We start from the raw sequence: 17,493 nt of genomic DNA on the forward strand, positions 1-17,493 counted from the left end.
CAAAGTGAAAAATGAAAATCAAGTCTTTATTTATAAATATATTGAGAATTCTTCATTTCACTTTGTTGTTATTCTTTCCATCTCTGTGGCAGGTTCAGATAAAGAGGCAACAATTTGGTGACATGGAGACAGGTGATGAAAACTAACTCAGAACACGCATCAGTTCAATAGAATTACAGGCGTTGTGTTAACATTACAGCACTTAAATGCAGTATTTTCGCCCCAGTCAGTTCTCTGCTGAGACCCGAGCTTCTGCTGTAGAGTTGGCAAGTATTCATGGGTGAAAAGAGCCCATTTGAGCACTTTCATGTCAATGACACGTCACCTCAGGGCGCAGAGTCAGGAGCAGAAGGAACCACAGAGGTAGTGGGACGCAGGCTTCAGTTTATTCCTCATCAGCATCAGCAGCATTACATCCAAATGGTCAACACTTCTCATCGCTTGGCGTTGCATCAGCAACTATACAGACACATTAAATAGAGACTGGGTCGCCCTCCTACCAGACACACGTCATCACACACACGAAACGAAAGCGGAAGCGAAAAATATAATCACAGAAAATAATATACGCAACACTGTCCAGCTTATCCTTGCAAAGGCAACTCTAGAAGCATCTATCATTCAACATCAGAGATGGAGCTCCATCATGCAGCCAGTGAGGAGAGGCGGAAGCAGCTGCAAGACCGACGGACCCAGATTATAAAACTTTATTTTGACTGCACATTTCAGAATGAAGCAAAGGGGGCAGTTTGAACATTTACTGACCGGTATCTTGTAGTTAGTAGAGTGTTGTAGGAGTGAATGTCGAGTGTCTGCTGCAGGTGGCTGTTCCTCTATGTGTGTGGCCGCTGCATGTGGGAGGGGTTGCCGAGTGAGTGACGTTTCTCCAGAAGTGAAGAGGTGCCCGGTGCGTGTCCAGCTCTGAATGTGCGCTTCTGTGCAGTTTGGCTGTGACAAAGTCATAAACCAAGTCACGCTCTGTCCCAGACTGGCCTCATCCCTGTCCCAGCTCCAGCCCACAACAGGACAGAGAACCCTGGAGTGAGCGCTCCAGCCTCGGAGGTGTCGTGACGGACATCCGTCGTTGTGATGTTTCTTACGGGATTCTTCCGTGATAACCTGCTGAAAACATCATCAGCGCTCATCTATTTACAGCGCTGTAGAATAATAAAGAGGAAGGAGCAGCGTTTCTCAAAAATCAGTTCCCCACATTTGATAACACACCCAAGACCCGCGGTAAGCACAAAGAATGCCTTACAGGCCTTATTAGCATCGTGGCTAATCGGTTCGGCCAGCTACACGTTCACTGTATGCTTCGACAGTCTGAGTGTGTTCATTCTCTGATCAACAAGATACCCGTGCGTCCCATACAGTCACCATTTAATAAGTGACACCTGTGTGTCCCTACCCACCATCCCACTGGCTGAGACACCACACCCCGGAGCACCCGCTACACAGCTCCCCCCGAACACCCAGAGGGAAACCTGAGGGCACCAGGACTCTTAACATGAATTATTTACACTTTTTTATTTTAAAGAACAACACTCAACCCCCTTAACATTCAGTGAATCTAGTACAAGTTTTAATCAATCTACTAGATGGCAATCTAGAAGATGGCACCGACGTGGTTTTGGTGGGTGGGCTTCCCTCGCCGTGGGACCTGGGCTGGCATGACTTCTTCACCTGTCACAAAATGAGCTGGCTTGAGTCCGTCCAGCGACACGCGTTCTCTGCGTCCGCCCACATCTAATACAAAAGTCTTTGCCCCCGTCTCCAGCACCCTAAATGGGCCATCGTAGGGGGGTTGAAGGGGCGACCGATGCGCATCATGACGCATGAAAACAAAGCGAGCTGTGGCCAGCTCCGCAGGCACGAACGAACGCGGGAAAAATGGTGCACTGGCACTGGAGCTGCTAGAGACTCACTCGAAAACCGGGCCACTGGACAACGAAAATCCGCAGAACTTAACCGATTGTACAAATTCACCATGCCCAGAAACTCCTGCAGAGACTTAACCGAGACTGGCCGAGGAAAATCCGTCACGGCTTGTACCTGAGAAGGCAACGGAACCGCACCTAGTGACGAAATACGATGCCCCAGGAAATCGATCACTGGCAGACCAAACTGACCACTGCCTGCGGTGTTAACCATGCTCCTGGAGGCGCTGGAAGACCTGCCTGCGGTGCAACAGGTGTTCCTTTACTGATGGACTGGCCACCAAAATGTCATCTAGGTAGACAAACACAAATGTCAGTTCACGCAGTGACGCAGAGTCCATTAATCTCTAAAGGTTTGTGCCGCCTCCTTCAGGCCGAAAGGCATCCGCAGAAATTCAAACAGCCCGAAAGGCGTAATCACTGCAGTCATGTCCTCGGAACGCACCGGAACCTGATGATAGCCACGCACCAGATCCACTTTCAAGAATACTGTCATGCCTGCCAAACGAACTGAGAAATCTTGTATGTGCGGGATGGGGTAACGGTCATGTGCAGTTACGTTATTTAAGCGGCGGAAATCCCCACAGGGAAGCCAAGGCCCATCTGCCGTTGGCACCATATGGAGCGGTGAAGCCCAGGGGCTGTTCGAACGCCTCACAATACCCAAACGCGCCATAGCAGCAAACTCCGCTTTAGCTGTTGCTAATTTCGTTATGTCAAGGCGCCGTGCACGCGCGAAAACTGGCGGCCCCACTGTGGGAATAAAGTGCTCCACACCGTGCGGTTGAAAATGCTGGCGTCGTCAGGGATGGAAAATCTGCCAATAAATGTCAGTCGACGCTGAACAGCTAGCGTGAGTCAATGACCCGGGTCCCCCAGTCTGACACGGGAAAGTGGAAAAGGACAACGCGTCAATCAAACGGCGATTAGCCACATCCACCAGTAAACTGTTGGCACAGAGAAAATCTGCACCGATAATGGGAACAGTGATGGAAGCTACCACGAAGTCAAAATCAAAACTGCGCCCATTAAAACAAACTGTAACAGACCTGGTACCAAAAGTTTCTATGGAGGATCCATTAGCAGCGCTCAACGACGGACTGCATCCCCGCGCAGACAAATCTGAGTCCGTCGGGGGAATGAGGCTTTTCTGAGACCCGGAGTCCACCAAGAACCGTCTCTCTGATCGTGAGTCTTTCACGAAGAGCAGCTCCTCTCGATCGCCAGCGCCCGCAGCTGCTACTGAGCGCCGGCTCCGCCATTTCCCGGCCACTCGGACGCACCGGCGAGCCTTGTTGCCGAAATGCCGATGGAAGAAGCGCGACCACGAAATAATACCTTGACTCATCCAAAACGCTCGAACCGAGGAGCAGGGTCGCTCTGCCTAAACTCAGGCAGTTTCACTGATCCGTCGACATTGACAGGCTGTGGGAGCTGGAGCACTGCTGCTGAAGGGGGAACACGTCCATCGGCCGCCGATGAGGAAACGTCCTCTTCCACCTCATGCTTGTCCATATCAGGGTCACCAATGTGGCAGGACAAAGGAGTAGGAGTCCTAGGTCAAGTCTGAGTGTGTTTAGTCTCTGATCAACAAGATACCCGTGCGTCCCATACAGTCTCCATTTAATAAGTGACACCTGTGTGTCCCTACCCACCATCCCACTGGCTGAGACACCACACCCCGGAGCACCCGCTACACCATACAAAAAGTATATCTATCCCGTTTTAGCACTGCAGTTCACTTGTTTCGCTGCGAACATATATACGATTACACTTATATACAAACAACAAGCATATAGACATTTCTGTCAGGTTTTGCCAACACAACAGAGACAGCAGTGAACACAAAATTGACCTACAAGTCGAGTGGAAACATCGCCACTTCAGAATCAGAAGAAAATCCGTTGGTAGCTCTCAGTTCTCTCCTGGCTGTGAATGCATCTATGTTGACTCTTGTCAGAGATCTTGCTCTGTGGGTTTCACGCTTTCTCTTCTTGGACTCCTCACTACGAACTCTTGCTTCTGCCATGGTGTAAATTGAACTGAGGTCGCCCTTGGCCGTAAAGTGTTGCGTTGGGGGTGGAGTTGGGGCTGTGACGCCACTCTCAGGACACGCCTCAGGCGACCCGCCAGGGGAAAGTTGCATACTCCAAGAGAGCTGGAGGGTCTGACTCCGGGACTTTGGACTGTTCAAAATGAAACCTGTCGTCTCAGGAAATACGAAAATAATCTATTTATGTCCAAATCCTACCTATTGCTACTTTAAGTGAGATACACGTGTATTTTGAAGCTTGGTGAGTTTAGCTAACCAATGATGTGACAAGGCTTGTTTGGCAGTAAATTCCCTATTTGACTGAGAACCCACCATGACTGGGTGACTGGGCTGCAAAGCAGTGTGGGCACTGTTCAGGTTCAAGTCACCATAACTGAGTTTACTGTTGAGAGTGATGTCATTTTTCTGAATATTTCACAATGCAGGAGATCCACACATTTCCTTCTTTGCTTTTGGAATATTTTCAAAATTGTACTTTAAAGAAAAGCTCTTGCAGGTTTTAAGAGCCTAAACTTACGGTAAGCCAAGCGAGCATGTGTGTGATAAAAACACCTCATTAAACACCTGATTTGACAGATGTTGTTATAAGCTGCAGAATAAATGTTGCAAAGCAAACATCTTGGGTAGATCAATGGCTTCATACGGGCGCCCTTCTTTCACTTGGTGGAGTGGGAGCCCCAGATGAACCGCCGTCCTCACTTCCTGCGCCGCTGTCAGGTGACTCATCGCCTTTGGAAGAGAACATGGTTCATGTACATTATCTCGCGACTCACAGAATGAAAGTGCTTTGGATCGACACAGTGACGATAATAGCTTGTGCATTCTGGTGACTCCCCTTCAAATCTGTCTCAGAGTCTTGAGCGTGCTGGTCATGCTTACCTGAGTCGCTCTTATGTGAGTTCGGATCTGGCAGAAATTCTGTGAGGAACAGAAGAGCGTGATTATTATGTTTAGCCACAGCTGCATTAGATCTTTCACACATGGAACTCAGCATTAAAAGTCTTGAGGTCACATGATACGCACCAGTGGAGCTAGTGGAGCCGGAGGAGACTGGGTCACCGCTTCGATCGGACGACGCTGCACATGACAGAAAGGTCCATCTTAGCAGTGATTTGCAAGTTCATGACTGCTGTGTTAGCCCATGCTACATTAGCATCTGCTAATGCAGATAAAGTCATAGTAGAGGGGTGTTTACACCAGGAACTGTGTCTCGAGACACAGTCCATTCAGCTCAAAAGTCCTAGATGTGACCACACGCCTGTAGAGCGCCACGTCCTCAATGGTGGTAAGAGTCTGATGTGGAACAGGGGGGATACACACCAGTGGAGGAAGCAGTTCCAGAGTCTTCGCTCCGAATAGACAATGCAGGTCCTGGATATGAGCCTAGAGTGTAAAGTTCATCACAGAGATGTATTAGTTACGGCTCCATTATCACTGGCGGAGCTAGCTGCTGCTAAATTAGCATAATGTGTCATAAAGTCCATTTCTATCTATAACTTTTCAGCAGAATAACACAAAATAACTCACCTTTTTCGAGCAATTCCTCTTTCTCAGCTACAGGAGGGGCTGAAATAAGACACCATTTTAATCAACATTAATTCACACAACATCACACGTCAAAGTGTCATGATCAGGAAGTTAACGTCAACCACTGAAGAAAACAACATGCAGTAAACACTACCTTTAAACTCCGGCTCCCTGTGAACCACTGAAATAAAAAATAGATTTTAATCAACTAACAGAAGAAAGCATCCTCATGATCAATACTTATTTATCATTGAAAACAATTGGACAGTAGAACTAGCATCAGTTTAGCAGCTGCGAGGCTCAACAAGGCAGACATGAGTGCAGCCTGTCCTGAAGATGTTTTAGAAACGGAGGAGATAAGGAGAGAGCGCACCTGTGTTTTTCAGGTTTTTTCTCCTGATGTATATCACAACACCTGCGACCACAGCAAGAATGAGGGCGATGGCTGCACCCGCAGCACCAGCAGTGATCCCAGTGTTGGATTCCTCAGTTGGAAGTTTCCCATCTGCACATGAAGGAATCATCAGGTTACAGAAGGTTGCAGTACGAGGCATGTCTGAGGAAAACTTGGACTAAGAAGACCAAGTCATCAGAGGCATCTCACCCCAAGTCTTCTGAAGGTTGAACTTTGACATGTGACAGCTGAACGAAGCCTTGTCTGAGCGTAGAAGCTCGACATAGCTTCGTTGCTGAAAGGTTTCGTCGTGGTTTGGGGACAGCTGTGATGTATTCAAGCCATCGGTTTGATCCAGAACTCTATTGTTGCGTCTCATCTCCAGATGCACGTTTTTGGAGGGGAGGCCCGTTGCTAAACACGTTAGCACGTGGTTTTGAGCAATGACAGATTTCTTTGAGAATATGTAGAGTTCAGGTTTGTCTGGAAAGAAGAACGTACGGTCGGTAACACTCAAAACTCACCACTGGGTCAAACCAAGTCACCAAGATGAAGAGAAAGGCTTCTACCTGTTCTAGGTTCTTTGGCTTCAAAATCGCTGAACCTTTTCAGCCAGCTCATGCACTCGGTCTTCAGGTAGCCATCAGTGTACGAAATCAGTTCTTTCACTTGGTTCCACTTGTCTTTGGTCAACTTGGCAGCTTCCAACGTTGACACCCAGACGTCGTTCAAAGCGTCATAGTCCAGGAAGTCATGTCCGTCGTAACTGTAGCGGTCAATTCCTCGCATGAACCGAATCATTCCGTCGGGCTGCTGGTCAACTTCACATCCATGCTCCCACTGTAGGACATGGGGATCTGGAGAAACACAAGTCAAATTCAAACTTTCTTTCTCAAAATCTCAAAGAGTGATGAAGGTGAGACCATGAAAGACGTCATACCCGTGTTGTTCTGGTGCATTCGCTTCATCAGGATGTCCAGGTTGACCTTGAACCACTGCATCTTGTTGCGACGGGACTGTGTACCCTTGTCGAAGTATTCCTGCCCGAGTTCACGCAGCATCCACGGCTTCCTCGGAAGCTTTGTCATGTTCCTGTTGTCAAAGTAGTCTAGCTGCATGTGGTCCAGGAGGCCCATGGCGGTGAACTCTGGGATCTGGGTCTTGCTGGGCAAAGAAAACGCTGTGTAGATGTACTTGAGCGTGCGCTTCTCTGTCGAAGGGACAAAGACGTGATGCTTTTCTATACCCACTAGAACAAACATGGGTGCTGTCATTGTGCAACAGTTATGTGTTCTTCCTGACTTTTCATCCGACCCACTAAACTTATCCAGTGTTAAAAGAAAAGTACTTGTTGGTGCAGTGTTTCATCTGCTACGGCAGGGGGCAGGAGCAAGCGAGGCCTATGCATTTCCATAAATCAGCTTAAGAAGACAGCTGGCAGATACAGACCAAATAATTTAGCAAAATGAAACAGATGATGATGAAATGTATCTGATGATCATTTCAATATGTTTTTAGGCATGTTCAAACAAAGACGATCGCCTCACTCGACGTAACCAGGAAAGCTACAAACTCTTAAATGTTTTATTTCTATTTTTTAATTTAATTATTGTGAAATTAAAATATGAATTGACGACAGCCCATGTGAGACAAGTGAGAAATAAGAAATGAAATTTCTGAAATATAAAAGGGTGCCACTAAGTGTTTCTTCCTTCGCCTTATCTCACTTCCCTGCTGACCAGGTTATGTAGACCATATATTTGGACGTAAATATGCTGTTTACAAACTCATCACAGGTATATATGATCGCTTACCAACAAACACTTTTCACCCAGAGAAATGAACTGATGACTCCTTTTATTTTCTCATAAAGAATCTGCCATATGCGCATCTAAAGATGCCACGGTGACACCAAGTAAATTCACGTTGAATGAACACACCGTGCAAAATACTTTCATAAAAGTAGCTATAACAATGTCAATAACAATATTGAATCAAAGACTAAAAGACATACATGTTTAAATTAATAGCCATTTCATATTTAAACGGGAAAAACAACACTTTACTGACAAGGAACCCTCACAACCAATTATTATTTTTAAAAAATGTTTTCTAATGTTCTTACTTGGGTATGTTTTGTAGAAAATTAACAGGTCAGGTGCCCAAAAAAAAACGGGTCCGGACGATCATGAGTTAATTTTACATCCGGGCCGCGAGCCAACGACAAAATGAGACCTAACCAGAAAGTTCACTCACACACGGAAATGACTGGTTGTCATGTTTAATCGTGTATTTTTAGATCTAATATTCGACGAGACACGAGCTCAAAACAACTACAACAGAATTACTGGTGTCTTGGTTTAAGTTTTGATGAAAATTAAACGTTATTATGAGCGTGTGCGTTTTACTTTCACTTTCATTCTGACGCCATTTATCGATTAAAAGAAATCGCTTACCGCCGTTCACCGCCCCGACGGTGAAGAGCAGGAACGCGAGCACAGAGAGCTTCATCGTTCCGGATAAAAATCCTCGATGGCTTGTTGTTCACTGCGCTCGCTTCGCCCGGCGGCTCAGCCCCTCGTGCGTCTGTGTGCGCCGTTCGTCCGCTGGCTGTGTGTGCGAGGTGCCGCCTCACCCTCCTTGTCTTGCCACAGTGGGAGGGTCCAACAAGTGCGTCACATCGGAAAACTCTCAAAAATCAAGAGTAAAACCGGTACGATGACCCTGGAAATATACTGAGTATAAAGTGTATTTTTGTTTTCATCCAACAAAACGTCTGTCTAGTAACTTCACGGAGAGAAGAGCAACTTTTGCCTGTCGTTGTGGTTCGAATGTGGACCGCCCCATTTCAGAGCCACTTGTAAACAACACCAGGCTGGGGTCAGATAAGAAAACTGCTTCAGCATGAACTCAGGAAAGTCTCATGAACTCTGGCGTGCAGTGTGTCCTGACTTGAAATGAGAGACACAGAACGTGTGATAATCATGATGAATATTCAAACAAGCAGCTCTTCATGTCCCGTATTTATTCATAGAAATTGCCACTTATAGAAATAGAGTTGCATTGTCACATTCTTTAGCTTCCAGCTGTCTTTCTTTCCGGCCCTTGGCTCTGCCGCCTCCGCTTCTTCATCCCGTCTTCCAGCTTCCTGCCGAAGCGAAATCCAAACCCTCCCTTCTCCCGGTTGACTGACTGTAGTCCTCCTGCGATGGAGGTGAGCGCGCCACTCATCCTCCCGCCATCCAGTTCATCCCCCCCACCCTGGAAGTACACGGTCTCCTGGGAGATTGGCAGCAGAGGGTGGGGGTCAGCGCCCCCCCTCTGAGCCCTGGAAACCTGCTCCCAGGACTGGTCTTCCTCCTGGACCTCCTCCTGACGCTTCAGCGCCCAGGATCCGGGGTCCTTTGAGGATTCCACCGCCGCCCTAATGTCTATAACGTCTTTCTGGGGCTCCTTGAGCACATGGGGTAGAGGCGAGACTCTGGACAGGGCGATGCAGAGGACGGCGACGGTGAGGCAGGCGAGCTGGGAGCCGCCAGGCCCAAGACGGAGTCTCATCTGGTGGAGAAAACAAATGTATACGACGGGAAAGGTTTTTCAGGTGGCGGAGTCAGGACTGCAGACTGTCTTCCAATCTGAACTAAGTTCTGGCAAAGTCTTGCCTGTCCCCGTCTCTCTGTCTGACCTTGTTTCGGCACATCGCGTCTTAAATTACGTGATCGCTACGGTGACTAGCACCCACCGAACGTGTAGCAACAAAGAACAAAAATTGTTGGGAAGGGAAAAGATTCTCACCTTCTTTGGGACCTCAAGATGTTGGCGAGCGTGTCTTGACTAGCGGGCGCTGCTTCGTACTTTTGAGCAGCCGCGAGGCCCGCAGCCATTGGCTGGCGGCTCGGTGACGCGGTCGTCCTTAACCTTCATTCTTCCAGCGGAGAGACACGGCACCTCTTTGAGCGCGACGCCGCGCTAATTGCCACTGGATTGTACTTCATTAAGATGTTTGTGAAGAGGAGCGGCTGTCGCCATGACAGTGGCTCAGGCCTCACACTGACCTGGATGGAAAGAGTTTGGCTCAGGAATCATGCTGGAAAGAAACAGACTGACTGACTCATTTAAGCTCCTGTCCAAAATGAAGATCGCAACAACCTGAGGCTCTACAGCTGCAGATCTGTGGACGGTCGCCAAGGTCAGGGCATCTCATGGCGATGTCATTGTCTCATGGAGGCGTTTCCAAACCCACTAATTACTGCATTCCTAATCAGAGGCCTCATTAGCAACTCCAATAACCTTAAATAGCCGATAATCGGCGAGAAAGCAACAGTGCTCGCGGTGTGATCCGCATCATTGGAGGGTCGTAATGGTGGATGAAGTTGGGTTGTTGGTTGCAGGGAGTCAGAAACAGTGGTGGGAAAGTGGGTTTCCTATAGACCCGTGTACAGCCACCGTCATCTTTAGCTCCATCTGCACGTGCAAGTGGACGCAAGGCGACAGTTTGTTTTGAGAGGCGGGGCCGACAAAACCCAGTAGCAGAAGTGACTTTTGAGAAGTGTTGGAGACGATGGCTGTTATGGGTTTCACTTTACATGCGGCTGCTATTAAAGCGTAGATCGAGCTGCCTGGGCGACGTGCTAGTGCTGGTCAGTTTCTTTGACAGGGGACGTCATAGCTTCGGTTTGCTTCTTGATTTTTCTAAATTCTTTGGCTCTCTCGTGTCCTGGTTATGTGCAGATGGTGCCTTCAGGGGATTCAGAGTTTTCTATACTACTGAAAATAACCTGGGTGATGATGGTTGACTGGATTTGTGTGTGGTGGGGACAAAATGATAGACGCATCCCTCCTGATCCCCCTGAAACTGACACCTATGAGTGAGCATTTGTTGTGTTTTCCACACTAGATATGTGTAATGGTCGCGTGGCTGGTTGTCAGAACCTGTGCTTTTGCTGATTCGTCATCACTGTTTACAAACTCCGATAAACCGGTAGGACGATAGATATGGGCCGTCGTGAGAGGGCGATCAAACGTACCAAATAATGCTGCTGTTTTAAAGCTACTACTAATATCTATACACAAATATTATTCTTTTCAAATATACAGAGCAAGTGGCACAGCTAATGCCCTCAGAGGAAACTACTTTGTGAGGCGACAGGGCTACACAGTTAGTTGTTCCTTACTCTGTCTGGGACGACCTGTAGTTGGCGACAGAAGAATTGTTGTTTGCAAAAACGAAAGTAGCTCTGGGTGTGTAGCGCCTAAAACATTCGACACATTTGATGACGTGGACACTTACAGACCACAAGAGGAAATATGAGTGCTCTCATGAGGCCAATCTTGACTGAACAACAGCTGACACTGGAAAACATTCAGGTTTCGGTCAGAGTTTATATTGTAAGTGGTGATTGGGTGTTCTTATTTTACTTATTAGATATTTACTTAGATATTTACTTATTTGTGTGGAGGTCTTCCTTACGACTTATTTTATTTGTCTTATGTTGATTTTCATGTATTTGTTTGTTATAGTTTGGTAGTTTATTTTGCTTTTCTTGGCCATTTAAAATGTTGCATTTGTTAATGTGGTTCTGCTGTGCACAATGGTAATGGATACATTTGTTTAGTTAAAAATAAATACATTTACATTTTGTATTTTATTTGTATTTTATTTATTTTATTAGGGAGAAATCTGCAAAAACTGGCATGTAGGAATCTAAAGCAGCAACAACAACAACAACAACAATAATAATAATAATAAATCAGTCATGAAAGTCAGTCATTGCAGCATGCTAGATTATTTAAATATTGTCATTTACAACCAGTAAATATGAGGGGAAAACACAAGACATATGCAAGAAAAACAAGGGGAAGCTTTAAATCTGGAATTGGATTCAAATGTTGAAATTAATTAATATGAATAAAATGAAAAAAATATAGCACTACCTGGGGTTGAACATTTTCTTGTCCGTCCTGCGAAAATTAAATATCCAATTTTAAAAAAGAGTTTGAAAAATGTTAAGACAGAATTCCCTTCAAACAGAGTATTTTTTTCTCATTGTGTTTATTTAACTTGAGGGACAAGAAACTGCATAAAGAATGGGACGCATACAAAATTGTATAGTAAATAAACTAGAGACATTGTAGACTGTAGACTCGTATAAAAGCAAGTTCTAAAAATAAAATGTGACTGAATGTTAAAGGAACGTATTCAAATGAAAATGATGAATAATGTAGAAATATTTCCAACATAATCAGCTTTATAAATGCAGACTGACCCACATAAAATCCACATGTAGCCCACGGTTTCCCCGGTCCAATCTTATTTCACAGTTTTGTCCTCAACCTCTTTGTTTCAGTGCCCGCAGCGTCACATTGGCTTCTGTATTTGTGAATCTAATAGAGACCCTCCTTCACCGCTGTTGAGTCATCGTTATTTCAAAACTGCGACCTCTGAAGCTCCAGGTCTAAATAAACTATTCATGCATTGTCTTCATTCAAAACGACTGGTGAATATTTCACCCGTCTGCTTGTTGTCGTTTATTATGCAGAGGCTGCACGCAGGCGCGCGCCGCTAGATGGCGCTACTGGCAAAGCTTTACATTCCACCATGTCAGCGTAGCACGCGCCGCAGGAATATAGGTTAAAGTGCGCGTGGGGATGCGCGCGCAGGGCTAGGGAGCATCTGTCCGCGCGCGCGGAGGTAGAGGAGGCAGGAGCGGAGGAAGAGGACGATGCTGCTGCTGCGAACCACAGCGACGTGGTGAGGAGGAAGGAGCGGGACCTCGGTGCGCGACCGGCTGAGAGGCTGCAGCTGCGGCGGCGGAGCTCCGGAGGACAGCGGGATGAGGAAGAGCCACAGCAGACGGGTGCGAGGAGACGGAGCCGCACAGGGGAGCCGAGGCCCGACACTCACCTGTCTCCGCTCCGGTCTGCAGGGGATCCCGGATTCAGGGACGCCGGCCGGTCCGCAGCCCGAAAAGGCGGGATGGGTCCGTAAGTTCTGCGGACGGGGCATCTTCCGGGAGCTGTGGCGGAGCCGCTACGTGGCGCTGAAGGGGGATCACCTGTACCTGTCCAACAAGGAGGTACGCGCTCTCATCCCTGCTCAACACGCCGGGTTTACCAGCGTTGACATTGCTCGAACCCTGTTACATAAACCCTGTCACATTAACTGACCTATTTTTACATGGACAGAAACATCTAGCTCCTGTGTTTGTTTCATTTTTCACTCAAATATTGTGTTCTTCCTCTCACCTGTGCTGCAGGTGCGAGAGGAGAAGGCGGCGCAGGAAGTCTTGGACCTGGCGGACTACGAGCGCGCCGAGGAGCTTCGCAAGGCCAAGAGTCGCAGTAAGAAGAACCACAGCCGCTTCACCGTGCTTCGATGTCGGCAGCGAGGAAACAAGGTTGGTGTGACGTTCCTCGCTCGGATGAATGTGAAGCTAAATGAAGCAGAACGTTTGGTTTGTTCAGCAACACGAAACAGCGTGCGACTGACGCTAACCTCACCTGGTCGCTCATGTAGAGTTGAAGTAGCTGACACGCGAGATGCTAGCCGAAGTGCCGTGCCCTGATTTTAGCTCTTCACAGGTCCCAAACTTGGTGTTCCTCGCTGTGAGTCCGGAGGAGAAGGAGTTGTGGATAAACGCCATCAACGTCGGCATCATTAAAGCGAAGAACAGGGTGTTCGACGAGGTTCCACCATATTTGTTGAGGAGTATTGATGTTCTGTCAGTGGTGACCTTTGTGACGCCAACGTTTGGTCCCTCCAGGTGACCGTCGAGCAGGACAGCGTGCTGGTGCACCCCACCAGAGACCGAGCCAAAATCCCACAAGGTCGCCGCCTCCCCACCCGCGGACACTTAACCTCAGCGGTAAAATCCTTTGTTTCCCCTGGAGTTCAGGTGGTTGAGTCAGGAACCTTCTTTCTCTGTTCATAACACTCAACTTGCTTGATGTGCTGTTTCAACATGGCGGCCATGTTATTAGATGTCACATTCATTTGTCAAACCGAAGGCCAGAGGGCCAAAATCGGACCAGCAAGTCACTTTATGTGGTCGAAATGACTGACACAGTTTTCTGGCGCAGGTTTCCGCCTCCTCGACTCTGGACTTGGTCGCAGAAGAAGACGGCTACTTCCTTGAGTATGATGATGCGCAGGAGTTCTGGGAGGCCAGTGCTGGTGGGCAGAAGGGCGGGTCATGCGGCCAGATGGCAGAGGTTGGATGTCAGCGGGTGGGAGGGCGCCAGAGGGCCGGCACCGACGTCTCCAAGCTTCAGGCCAAGGCCAAGGAGCCCAAGGTAAAGACAGGAAGTCTGCCACGAGGAACCGAGCGCTTCTTTGGGAAGTATTCTCACCTGGAAGTGTCGAAGGGGAGCAAGGTCCAGCCGGGGCAGGTACGCGTCCGTTCGCAGACGCACAGGTTTATGGATGCAGGGTTCGATGGCTCACCATGTCCCAATTGTGGCCTGTTCAGTTCAGAACACCGCAGCCGGGGAAGAGATCCAACATGCAAGCCAGGGGACGCTGTTCCTCGCTGGACCAGGTGCTTAAGTCCAGGTAGTCTCCCGGACCTGCCGAGCCACGTGCCGCGCCATGACTGCTCAGGCTAACGCGGTTCTTGCTGACAGGCCCGCAATGATCCGCTCGGAACTGCGCTCGGCCCTGCGTCGCTGCGCCACTGAGGAGGAGGCAGGGGGCGCCGTGGAGCCAGTGGGTCAGCTGCAGAGTCTCATTGCTCAGCGGATGCAGCGAGCGCAGGAGCTGCTGGAGGAGATGCGGCTGCAGGTACGAGCCCCGATTCTTCACCAACACGGGTTTGTTTCAAGCCGACGGGCTTTGCTGTGGTGGACAGGAGCTGCAGAAGGCCAAGTCGGAGAGAGAGTTCCCAAAGAGCGCAGACTCACCGCGGCTGCACCAGCTGAGGGGCACCACATCGCCATATTCCAGGTCAGTCTGGCTTCCGTACCTCGCTTCACTCCCAGCGCTGACTTCCTGGTTCCTGCTTTTGCAGCAGATCTTCGGGCTCCTCTCGCAGCCGGAGCAGCGACTCAGCGCGTCTTCGGGACTCACCTTGTTCCAAAGTCAAGAGGAACCGTTCGCACGGATCGCGATCTCCCGCAGGAAAAGCTAGCCACTCCCCCCGACTGACGGACGTCTCAGGCGCCAAGAATTCCGATGTCATCCGCTCGGCCTTGCTGGGCTCTCACCGCCACAGCGCAGAGGACGGAGGCCAGGAGAACGGCGACCCCAACAAGACGTCCAGCGATGACAAAATCTCCCCCGAGGATGTGCAAACGGAGGCGGAGAGGAAACGCGCCGAGGCGGAGCGCCTCCTGGTGGAGGCCGTGTCTTCGTGGAAGGAGGCGCAGGAAGTGCTGCAGGAAGTGAAGGAGCTGCAGAGCCAGACGCTGCGGCGGCAGCGCAGGAGAACCTACGAGAAAATGGCCACCACGGCCAAGGCCGACGACACGCCGCCGTCCTCCACGTCCCACGAGGACGAGGAGTCCGGGACGCCGTGACCAGCTCACTTGAAGCGCCAGAACTGTGGACGACACCAGCATCTCCTGAATCGTTGAGCTCAGCAATAGTGTAGCAAAAAAAAAAAAAAAAAGCTAGTCAGGATCCACGAGAAAAAAAACAGCTGCTTCCAAGTCAGAGCTTCCTTTTCTCAGCACGTCAAATTTCCGAGCCTCTTTTGGCGCCCGATTATTTCTTCTCTCACCCACATCGACGCCGATCTTCCGCTCACGTGTAGATTGACCGCACCTTGTGCACATGATTATTACGGCCTATTTTTGGCGAGACAAATTTTGTACTCTACATTTATACTATGTCGATTCTACTAAAACCAGCGATGATGCGTTTTTTGTTACCCAGAAGTCTTTGCACTAAACCAGCGCCGCGCACTGCTGCCCTGCGACCAGCATTTTTGTTACGATAAAATAATAATAATATTAATAATAATTCAGGTCGGAACTTTTTAAGGAAAAACTTTTTCACAAACTGACACCATCACTGTCTGTGGACGACATGACGTCGGACTCGTGCGTGTGTTACTGCTAGCGTGTGTTTGTGCATGAACGTGTGACGTGATCTGATCGTAGGACGTTTTGTATGAAAAAAAAAATCATCAGGGAGTTTGTTTCAGTTTGAATTTTTTTTTATCATTATTGTTAAAGACTGGAAACTGTGAGGAACGAAACGGCGTGGGGAGTGAATCAACAACTTCCCGCGGCGGTTTGTTTCCACCAAATCCTCCCGACGCTCATGACGGTGACGTGAATCCGACTCGAGCAAGTTTGTGTTGTGATTTTTAAACGTTTGACTTCTGACGCACTTTTCGATGTTTGTGTTGGTGGCTGCTTGTTTTCTTCTCGACACCGAGGTGTTCCGTGCGTGTCATTAAAAACCACTGCGAGCAGCTCTGCCTGGTTTTATTTTGTAACGTGACGACGGCGCTTCAGCACCACCACCACCTCCCTCCGCCCCCCCACCTTCCTCCACCCAGCGAGCTGCGATGATGAAGAGCAGATGTAGGTCACATCATCACCGTCGCCGCTCCATTACACACGCCTGCTCCCCGCGTGTCAGCGTGCGCGCTGATCGGCGAGCGGCATGTGAACCCTGGTGACATCATCAGATCTGACAGGAAACAGATGATGTTGCGGGGCGAGGAGGGCGGGGCTCCTGGAGACGTTGTTGGCCGCGGTCATACTCGGCCCGTTCAGTCCGCGGGAACGCGAGTGAAGCGCACGTGAATCCGGAGATAAACGAGGCCGTGGACAAACGCTGCTGGGCTCTGAGTCACCCCCCCTCCCCCAAACTAATCCCGCTGCGTGAGTGTGCGTGTGTGTGTGTGTGTTAATAAAACATGGGAACAACTGCAGCATCAGACGCAGAAATTATTCATTGTTATCGTCATGTGACCTGCTTCAGACTAACATAATCACAATCTCATGTTCAGAATAGAGTGGGCAGTAGGGACACCCTGGACAGCTCACGCACAGAAACGGTCCAAGCTGGAGTCAAACCCACAACCTTTGAAGAAAGAGGCTGCAGCGCTGACCTCTGCTCCGCTACTGCAGTCAAATCCCATTTAAACACCTTTGTCACTTGCTGCTGTTTCACCTGGAAGCAAAGGTGGAAAACACAACACTCAGTTTGGGTTGGAGCCCAAATCAGAGTCACTCTGGTGTCGTAGGAGAATAAAAACAAATGACCAGTGATTCGTGAGTGTCTCCCAAGGTGACAGACGGTTATGACCTGGTAACAACAGTGTAAACGCCAGGCTAGTTTTGAACCCGTCACATGCCAAACACTCCAGAACAAGGCCCCCAGAGAGTTTTCTTCCTCAGAAGCTCTGAGCACTGAAGGTGGGGGAGGAGAGTTTTCACCAGCTGCACTTGCGCTGAGTCCCTTCTAACTCATTCATTAAACACAGGAGCAAAACAGCTCATTCAAACCTCGCCCAATCGTCTTAACCAGACCGTTCAAAACCATTGGCCGGCGATTAGTCCCGCCCCCCTCTGCTCTTACTGCGGAGAGCCGCTCTGGAGGCGGGGCCTGTGGGAGGAGTCGGGAAATGGGG

The 17,493-nt window shown here is 48.9% G+C and overlaps 2 protein-coding genes across 2 annotated transcripts; one reads left to right on the forward strand and one right to left on the reverse strand.

Moving 5' to 3' along the window:
* Nucleotides 1-3,497: 3,497 nt before the first annotated feature.
* On the reverse strand, nucleotides 3,498-8,668 carry LOC128756854 (HLA class I histocompatibility antigen, B alpha chain-like). Its single transcript, XM_053861611.1, has 11 exons — nucleotides 8,368-8,668; nucleotides 6,852-7,121; nucleotides 6,481-6,768; nucleotides 6,122-6,394; nucleotides 5,891-6,022; nucleotides 5,672-5,698; nucleotides 5,518-5,556; nucleotides 5,311-5,373; nucleotides 5,014-5,067; nucleotides 4,870-4,908; nucleotides 3,498-4,719 (listed from the first exon to the last, which is right to left on the reverse strand). Exons 1-11 carry the CDS (start codon nucleotides 8,420-8,422, stop codon nucleotides 4,628-4,630), a joined length of 1,332 nt encoding a protein of 443 aa, XP_053717586.1. The 5' UTR covers nucleotides 8,423-8,668; the 3' UTR covers nucleotides 3,498-4,627.
* A 3,832-nt stretch (nucleotides 8,669-12,500) lies between these two features.
* plekho1a (pleckstrin homology domain containing, family O member 1a) lies at nucleotides 12,501-16,326 on the forward strand. The gene is made up of 10 exons (XM_053861609.1): nucleotides 12,501-12,768; nucleotides 12,838-12,987; nucleotides 13,168-13,308; nucleotides 13,493-13,597; nucleotides 13,675-13,776; nucleotides 13,991-14,299; nucleotides 14,380-14,462; nucleotides 14,534-14,690; nucleotides 14,758-14,852; nucleotides 14,917-16,326. Exons 1-10 carry the CDS (start codon nucleotides 12,745-12,747, stop codon nucleotides 15,422-15,424), a joined length of 1,674 nt encoding a protein of 557 aa, XP_053717584.1. The 5' UTR covers nucleotides 12,501-12,744; the 3' UTR covers nucleotides 15,425-16,326.
* The last annotated feature ends 1,167 nt before the right edge of the window (nucleotides 16,327-17,493 follow it).

Source organism: Synchiropus splendidus, chromosome 4, assembly GCF_027744825.2.
Source record: "Synchiropus splendidus isolate RoL2022-P1 chromosome 4, RoL_Sspl_1.0, whole genome shotgun sequence".
NCBI lineage: Eukaryota > Metazoa > Chordata > Actinopteri > Syngnathiformes > Callionymidae > Synchiropus > Synchiropus splendidus.

Bases quoted from the DNA above. Each gene is read 5' to 3' on its own strand.
- plekho1a (XM_053861609.1), top strand. From the start codon at position 12,745: ATGAGGAAGAGCCACAGCAGACGG. The intron at 13,309-13,492 runs GTTGGTGTGACG...AGCTCTTCACAG, and splicing joins GTCGGCAGCGAGGAAACAAG to GTCCCAAACTTGGTGTTCCT. The intron at 14,691-14,757 runs GTACGAGCCCCG...TGTGGTGGACAG, and splicing joins TGGAGGAGATGCGGCTGCAG to GAGCTGCAGAAGGCCAAGTC.
- LOC128756854 (XM_053861611.1), bottom strand. From the start codon at position 8,422: ATGAAGCTCTCTGTGCTCGCGTTCCTGCTCTTCACCGTCGGGGCGGTG. The intron at 7,122-8,367 runs GTAAGCGATTTC...TCCCTTCGACAG, and splicing joins CGTCGGGGCGGTGAACGGCG to AGAAGCGCACGCTCAAGTAC. The intron at 5,068-5,310 runs GTGTGTATCCCC...TGTCATGTGCAG, and splicing joins TGGAACTGCTTCCTCCACTG to CGTCGTCCGATCGAAGCGGT.